At 37.7% G+C, this 9,060-nt stretch overlaps 1 protein-coding gene across 1 annotated transcript in view; it reads right to left on the bottom strand.

Annotated features, from left to right (window-relative positions):
• Window positions 1-219: 219 nt before the first annotated feature.
• Window positions 220-9,060, bottom strand: part of MID2 (midline 2) — an 87,922-nt gene continuing 79,081 nt past the window's right edge. Inside the window, exons 8-10 of the mRNA XM_008578500.1 lie at window positions 2,825-2,986; window positions 1,112-1,319; window positions 220-742 (exon numbers count right to left, since the gene is read on the bottom strand). Coding sequence (XP_008576722.1) covers window positions 340-742; window positions 1,112-1,319; window positions 2,825-2,986 — 773 coding nt within the window. The 3' untranslated portion in view covers window positions 220-339. The remainder of the gene's footprint in view (window positions 743-1,111; window positions 1,320-2,824; window positions 2,987-9,060) is intronic.

Genomic DNA, 9,060 nt, shown 5'->3' with positions numbered 1-9,060 from the left:
TCTACCTTACTTACCTAGAATTATTCTAATTCCTTCCAATATCATTTATACTCTTAAATCATTGGGGATGTTTAATTATCTAGTGCCAACAAAGGCATTCTCTAAATTTTGTCTCCAATGGCTTGAACTCAGACTATGCAGATAATTTGTTCTGAGAAACTCAATACATTAATTCAAGTACAAGCTTTAGTGCACAAAAATTAAATCTACAATACCTACTTATTTTGGATGATTTAAATGAACTTTATTTTGTATCTCATATATTGAACACTAACTGAGGTTTAGGAGAGGAAGAACTGCTGAACTGGAGAGCCAGCAAGTTATTTGCTCTCTGGAAACTTAATGGCAAGCTTTCATCCCAGAAACATAGGGAGATTCTTGAGGCCTACAGTTGCATTCCTGCCGCTCAGGGTAATCGATAAAATCTGGGGCAGGCAAGCCAGACAGGATCATTAGGGATTTGTTCCAGATTGTGAATGTTGGACAAACTGGAAGAATGAAGGTCACATCGAAAGTATGAAGATGGAGAGAGTTAGCTGGGTCATAGAAAGACAGCATGTTGTTGTCATAATCCAGGAGGACACCCAGGCGCTTCAACTGCGGGGGCACATCCACCAGCATTTCCTTATTGTTATGTCTCACCACGAAGTTACTATTGCATCGAGAGAAGACCCATGAGGAGGCATTCTTGCCAACCCATTCATTCTTTGGAGCTGATTTGTAGGCAATACCAATTGCATACCTGTGAGACAGTGGAAAGCAGAGAGAAATAAACATCTACGAATGATCTGAGTTCTGCTAGACACCATATAGGATATATGAAAAATAGAATACATGATTTTTCCTTAAATAGTTTACTCTTAGATGCAACATGTTGATATCACTGCAGCTTTAAAAAGTTAGCAACTAGAGTGATGTAATAATTTTTAACTCCTAGCCCAGTATATTTTCCATGATTTTATAAAAAAGATGGCAAATTTCTCCAGGAGTGGTTTTTATCAGACACCTTTTAAGCTTAACTTATTGGTATTATGGTTGTGCTATAGAATTTAATCTCCCAGGAAGCTAACAACAGAGGAAAGAAGAGAAAATAAAAATGGGATCCACTCACCATGTTGAGGAACCCATGACCACCTCCCAATAGTGGCAGCCACTGTCAATGAATATATTTCCTGCTGCCCCATAGCACCCTGTGCCACTAAACCTCTCTGGGGTATGGCTCTTCTTCAAAGAGCTTTCATCCTTCTCCATCTGCAGTCCATCATTGGAGATCTTCAACTTCTTGTGAGTCATTTTGGGATCCAGTTTAAAGGGTTGGCCTGAGAAAAGTAGAAAAGTATGATGAAGTATTTAAAAATTCTAGCTTTGTCCTCCAGGACCATCACTACCAGGGGAGCCTCAATATGATGATCACTCTTGGGGCAGTGGAAGTTCGCTGCTGTTTAGATTACAGTTTTCAATAAAATAAAAATAGAGGTCAATCTTCCATAAAATGACCTCATGGAGGCATTTATTTTTTCCACTGTGGGAAAAAATGTGGATCTCTCATATGAGTATTTTTCTGGAAGTTATTCTAAGCATACTGGACAGCCTATTGGCCGTCCCCCCATCATATATTATCAAATTAAAAAGGAGCTCTCAGTCTCATGTTCTCAAATATGCTTTGTACTTTGCTTTATTTCAATGGGTGATTTGGGATTTGGGTAGATTTTAAGAGAAGGAGTGTTATGCCGTTTGAGGTGAGACAAAGTGAGGGGAATTGATGAAGCAATTGCTGTTTGGAGGCAGAACAAAAAAAACCCAAGAAGAACTCAGAAACAGGGCAATTGTTTTGGCCTCTTACAATTGGGATGTAAATGACATATAATTAGGCAACTTTGTTAGGGGTGACTGTTGCATCATCAGTGATAAGAGAAAATGTTTGTTGTGTAGGATCATTCACAACAGAGAATTCCTTATAACCATGGACAAAAGCATTGTTACCAGGGCCAGTTGCTGGGTATGGTAATAACTTTATTATACAAATTACTTCTGTGGTAGACATTGTTGGCCAACCCAACACCCATTCCCAACTTTTTCTCTCTTACTCACTTTCAATATAGAGGCTGGAAAAGCTAAATATTCAATCCCCCAGCCTCCCTTACTGCTAGGGTTAGCTAATAAGATGGAAGCAGAAGTCAGACAGAGTTGGGGAAACTTTGGGGAATGTTTCTGTTTTCCCCATAAAAGGGATAGGCATCATGTGTAACAATACTTTCCTCCTCCTTTCTATCTTGAAAGGAAATATGACATGTGGAGGTTGCAGAGGCTATCTTGTGACTGTGTGGCAATATCCCAATGCACAGAGCTGTTGCACCAGCCCTAAACTGCCTACCTTCAAATTTCTTTCTATGTGAGAGAGAGAAAAATACTATTCGTTTAGGCTACTAACAAATACCATTTGTTAAGCTAAGTTAGTGCACTTTATGTTATTTGCAGTCAAAGCATTCCTAACAGATATGGCTTCTTTGCAGTAGGATTTTACTAGAGTATCACAAATAATGCTCTTTTACTCAATCGTCCTTCAAGCATCAAGGGTGGAATACAGAAAAAAACCCTTCACTAACATCCTCCCAAGCCTTCAGCTATTTTATATATACCTCTGTGTCCACAAATCTTCCATAGGCACTAACAAACCCCTTGCCCAAAACACAAACTACAACAGTAAAACTCCTCTACCCAGTGGTACCTCTCATGCACTGCTGTGGTTGCCTGCTCAGGCTAAGTATACTCCCTGGCATGGAGAGAAAAACTGATCTTTCCTTTGGGAATCACCACAACATACTGTTTGTTTTTAGTCGGGTAGGCTCACTGTTCCGGCTGCCTGCTTGGTTTATGGCTTTAACAATGAAGATGTAGCGTGTCCCACTCTGGAGTCCGTGCACTGTGTAATGGTTCTGTTTAATGTTGGGCACAATCATCCAGCTATCCACTGAATTATAAAGGCCTGTAAGATGGGAAAAGACAAGGACATTAACCAGCAGTTAAGAGAGATAGGATTAAAAAACAAACTGAAAATTCATCATAACTTCCCTTCTTAAAGTAAATTCATTTGGTTTCTTTTGAGTCATGGAAGATATAATGAGATGAACCAGGGCTTATGATTCCACTATTTCTTTTCCCTCAAAGAGCTAGGCTTATGGCAAGCTCCATGCTTCTGGCAATTGAATGCAACCACTAACAAAAGTTAGGTTACTTCAATTTTCTACCAAATAACACAGGAATGACCACTATACAAAATCACAGAATCATCACTCTGATGGAGTCTCTGAATCTTTACCCCAAATGTCCACTCCTCTGAGATCTGAGTCTGGCCTTGTATAGATGGAGCAGTCCCATGCAAAGCACAGAAACATGGAAACTAAGTCTCAAGGACAACTAGACATCAGATTGCCCTTGTCTTACAAATGGTAAACTATGATGGAGAGAAGAAAGGTGACTTGTCTAAGGCCACAGATAGTTGGTGATGGTGTTGAAAGTAGAAACCTGGTATCTTTTAATCCTAGTCCAGTGTGTTATCTCCACTACATCACAATTCATGGGGTGAATGACAGTGTTCCTTTGTCACTTGAAGGTAGTGAGGCTTTGGGGGCTTATGATTCTACTCTTTCACCCCACCCTTACCCTTACTTCACAAACTAGCTGGGCTCCAAGGTATCATAGGGAAGCCAAGGAGATGATATGATAACCAAAGCAAGGTATCATCTCCTCTGATACATTTTTGTCCTTTTCTGGCTCTGATTCCCATACTTATTTAAGGGCTGGGTGGTCCAGGAACATATTGTTGCCTGGAACCTTCTTCCCTCCCAAGTAGGGAAAGGAATCAGAGATCTAGGCTTCTGCTTTTGAAAGTCTTTAGACTATAAACATTTATTTAAACAGTGGGAAATTTACATAATTAAAAACATGTATTTGGCTAGATTTCAATAAGAGGGACCAACATCCTACTCTGTGGAATATCTAAACTTCTCTCTTTTTAGTCAGCTTACCACTTTTTAATCAGAGGGTGGAAAGGGCAAGGAAAGTGAGAAGTGTATTTAGTCACTTAAATGCAGCTCTAGTAAAGGATTTAGTGAGGTTGAAAACTGAAAATAATAGGTCATGAGTGTTTTGTAAGAGATCTGGTGAAATGAGTTTTATAATTAATTTTGAGAGAGGGAGAAAAAGCCTAAATTAAAACTAGAAAAAGAAGCATAATGGAGGGCAAACAGATATTCTATAGAAAGAAGAATAGTCGGAGATGCCAAGTGATTCTTATGAAAAAACAATAAGGTTAAGGGCCAGGAACAATGTTTGAGGCCTCGCCTATTTATGTACCAATGCACAGAATGAATCACAAACTATACACGAAATTTTAATAGAAAAAAATACGATCTTTTAGATACACTTCTAACAACTAAAAAACAAACAAACAAAGACAAACTTTACAATGAAATATTATGCAGCTGTGAAAAAAAATGAGGAAGATCACTATGAACTGATATAGAGTGATTTCCAGGATATATTGTCAACTGAAAAAAGCAAATTGCAAAAGAGCATATATAGTATGCTACTTTTTTTGAGAGAAAGGCAAATAAGAACATGTACATATATTTGCTTGGATTCATAAAACAACAATAACAACAGGAAGGATAAATCAGAAAATAACGAAGTTGGTTACCTACAAGGGATGGGGGTGGGAGAACAGGATTAAAAAGATATGGGAGGGAATGACACTTTTCTGAGTATACCTTTTTGCATATTTTTCCCTTTGGAAAACATGTCGTTGATTTACAAATTCAAAAAATTAAAATTAAGATAACAAGATAGGAAAGGTGCAGACTAAAACTGAAGGCAAACTGAAGCAAACCCAGCTGCATTTCAAATGAACAATATAACCACACCAAAGCAGTGGGGATGGAAGGAGAACTTCAGACAGTTCCTGAAGAATTATTAGGGCATTTGTTTTTGTAGTGATATGGGCAAAGCAATTCTGAAACCATTTTAGATATATTATGGGTTTGAGCAAATGAGTATATGTGTTGATGTTGTTGGTAGAAGGAACATACAAATATGGAATGGGGGAACGCAAGAAAGAACCTGTGGAGATGGACTGGAATTGGAAGTATTCATGTGAACTCTTAATTTCTAATGAATATATTTATATTAGTGTAATTTAATTGACGTTAAATATAGATCTTAATACTTTTTTTTTTTCTGGTGACTGGCCAGTACACGGATCTGAACCTGTGACCTTGGTGTTATAAGGCTGTGCTCTAACAAACTGAGCTAATTAGCCAGCTCCCCTGAACTCTTAATTTCTAAAAGATGCATGTGCTTCTGTATGTGCACATACGTAATGTATGCATTATATTGTATGTGTATGTATATGCATACATATGTGGATTACGTGTGTATATCTAGTACCCAGGTCTTGGTCTCTAATATCATTCTCCCACCCACTAAAAAGAACCAGCGTTCCTTGAAAAAATGGCTGATTTCAAGGCTGGGACAGGATAAGGTCAAAATAAGCATAGAACATTTTGTTATGCCAGAAAGTTAAAAAGTGCTCAAGAAAATGATGGGACAATGTCATAAGGATCCAGAAGTCACCCTGAAAGGCTCCCAGTGGCTAAGTCTAGACAATTGGAGCATCAAAGTAAGGGCTTTAAAGAAGTATATACCACTGAAAAAAGAGAGTTCTTGAGTCAATATTGATAAATAAATACACAAGTAGGGGAAAACAGGGAGTGGGGCTCTTGCTTATAGTAGAATGCTGAGTGTCAACTTGTAAATGTGAGAGGGAGTACTGAGCTATAAAATTATCATTTTGCCAATCACAATAAAGATTGGATTGGGCAAGAATCATCAATCGATGCTAAAACTGGGGTGGGGGTAGGGGTGAGAGGGTTTGATGAGGAAGCAGTATACTTTCATGGTCTTAAAGTATTACCACACAGATTGCTTATTAGTGCCAAGAGAAAAAACAGTAACTACACAGTGAAGAAATCAGACAACATCTTGACCAAGTGATCAAAATTAGCATCACCAATGAAGGGCAAGTGGACATATGTGCCTCTAGATATGACACCCTAAGAAAGGACACAGCATCATTTATACAGTATTCCAAACATGAATGCATATCCTGAACACAATCATGAGGAAACATCAGACAAACCCAAATAAAGAACAGTATAATCAGGAAATAAAATGGCACTTTTAGAAATGTCAATGTCACTGAAGACAAAGAAAGGCTGAAGAAATGTTCCAGATTAGAGGAAGCTAAAGAGATATGACAAATAAATGCATATCTGATCCTAGATTATAAAGGACAACACTGGGTTCTTTATATACTATAAAGTATATTATTGGGTCAATTGTCAAAAATGGAATATGAATAGTGGTTTATATAAAAGTATTGTAGCAATGTTAAATTTCTTAATGTTGATAACTGTACTGAGGTTATGTAAGAATGTTTCCTTATTCTCAGGAAACATACACTGAAGAATTTAAGGGTGAAAGACTATGATGTATGCGATTTACTCTCAAATGGTTCTGGAAAAAAATAGAGAGAATGTTAGCAAATGATAAAGTAAGTGGGGCAAAATATTAACAATATGTGAATCTGAGTAAAGAGTCTATGGGCATGCTTTGTCCTAGTCCTGAAACTTTTCTATAATTTTGAAATCATTTCTAAATTTAGAAAAGTAAATATATGATCCTCTGGGTGTCACTGAGACTTGGTGAGATGAGACTTCTGATTGAATTATGGTATACTCTTGTTCAAAAGGGAAAGACCACAATATGGAAATCCACCAACCTGAGTGTAAATGCGTGGCAGAGAGAATTTGCATGAGAAAGAAAAAGAGAAATAGAGGTTATCTTTGTGGCAGTATGTTATAGACTGTCTGGTCAGACAGCTTAAGGCCAATGGTTTCTTAATGCAAAACACGAAACTGAAACAGAGGAAAGAAAATATGGTAATTGAGAAGAAAAACATCCAAACATCTTATTCAGCTAACAGCATCATCTGGAACATTATCAGCATGATAGTTTCAAATCTTAGAAGAGATGAGAAGAAAATTGAAAAAAACTGGGGTGGGTAACTACTTCTCCAGACTTAATTCTAACCAACAAGGGTGAAATTTCTAGACAAATAAAATGTGAAAACACCTCAAGGGAAAGTAGTTCTCAGAAGTGGGGTTCAGTCAATAGTGGTAGGCCAGATAGGCAGGTAGGATTGGGACCCTGAATATTTATAAATATTTATTCCTCGTAAAAGTTTCCCACTGCTATCCAAAATTTTGCTTCACAGCTCTGCCCTTGCCCCTGGACGTTTCTATTAATGATTGGAGGAAGAACAAAGGCAGGCTGGAAGGAAAAGCAAATATATTGGAAGTAAAATCTGGACCCAAAACGATTTTGGCATGCTGGAATGAAGAGTCAAAGCTAACCAGATAAAATCTAATAGGGATAAATTCAAGGTGTTGTATTTCAGTTTAGACACTTAATTGTGTAAGAACAGGATTTGGAATACATAGTGATTTCAGTTATCTATATGCTCAGTAAATAGTCAGTAATCAATGTGACAGCTGAAAAAATGTCAAAGGGGCATCAGCTAATGTACAAGAGAAATAATCCAGCTATCTTCTGCAGTGGTCAGACCACTTTTGGAGAACTGTATTCACTTTTTTGACAGCACATTTTGTAAAGCACTTTGACAAACAGGAGTATATCCATAAAAAGGATACCAGGATAGTAAAGGGTCTGAAAAACAATGTCATATAAGAAACAATTGAAATAACTGAGGATGTCTAGCCCTGAAAAGAAAATATTTACAAGAGACATACAAGCTACCTAAAATTATCCAAAGAGCTATTAGGTGCAAGATGGATTAGGTCTGTTAGTGAGACACAAAAGGCCAGAGCTAGGACAACTAACTGATGTTTGTGGTTTAATTCAAGGAGCATTAATCTTGAAGTCTGACAGGCTTGGGTTCCAGTTTTGATTCCATCATTTTGAAGCTTTGTAACCTTGGGCAACTCACTTACTTGAGTCTCAGTTTCTTCACCTGTAACATAGGGCTCATATAACCTATTTCGTAAGGCTAAGTAAGAACTCATGAGGACCAAGTGAGGTAATGTATGTGGGAGCGTTTGTAAATAGCAAAGCATAATATGAATGTAAATTATTACTGTCACTATTATATACTAAGAGGAAGAGTTGGGCCTCATATAAGGAAGCGCTGGCAATTATTTATAACTGCACAACAATCAAATGGGCTGTTTTGTTAGAAGTGAGCTCCCCATCACTGGAAATGTTCAAAGAGAGAGGCAAGACGATCACTACTGGTTGTCTGGCAAAAGGGAAGAAGATTAGACTAGATGACTTCTAAGGATTATTCCAATTCTAAGAAGGTATGATCCTATCACTATTAAGAATTAACCTTTAAGCTTTTCTTTACAAAGGACTATATAGCCTTGAAAATAGAGGTAACAACCTTTAGATCTTTGTTACTTCTCGGACTTGTTCTCAATCCCTGGAGACAACTTCTCTACCCATATTAGGAAGGAGAAGCAGAGTCGCTGGCTCTAAGACTTTTAAGAGCAGGAGAGATGGGTAAAGAAAAGTATGTCCGTGAGGCTTTAGAGTTTGTGACTTCTCAACCTGAAGAAACACCCAAGAACACAGCTACATGGGCCAAGTGGCTTAGGCTAGAGCTGCACGAGGCAAGTGTTTTTTAGAATTTGACCCCCAAATGTCCTCTCATCTCCCCACACATTGTCACAAAACAGAATTCTGCCCCTGAATTGTCACAAAACAAGAAAATGAAGCCCATCAAGAGTGTTTAGTTGGAAAAAACTAAACTTTGTCATGCCGGCCTGTGAAGTCAGATACAAAAAGCACAAACACAAAAGTAAAAGAAAATACTAATTTGCCATTTGGCCAGCCACCAAAAAAAAAAAAAAAAAAATACACACACACACACACACACACACACACACACACACTAATTTGCAGCTATGCAGATGCAACTTTAAA

Source organism: Galeopterus variegatus, unplaced genomic scaffold, assembly GCF_000696425.1.
Source record: "Galeopterus variegatus unplaced genomic scaffold, G_variegatus-3.0.2 Scaffold1702, whole genome shotgun sequence".
In the NCBI taxonomy this organism is placed as follows: Eukaryota; Metazoa; Chordata; class Mammalia; order Dermoptera; family Cynocephalidae; genus Galeopterus; species Galeopterus variegatus.
This window is presented reverse-complemented; position numbering and strand designations above follow the sequence as displayed.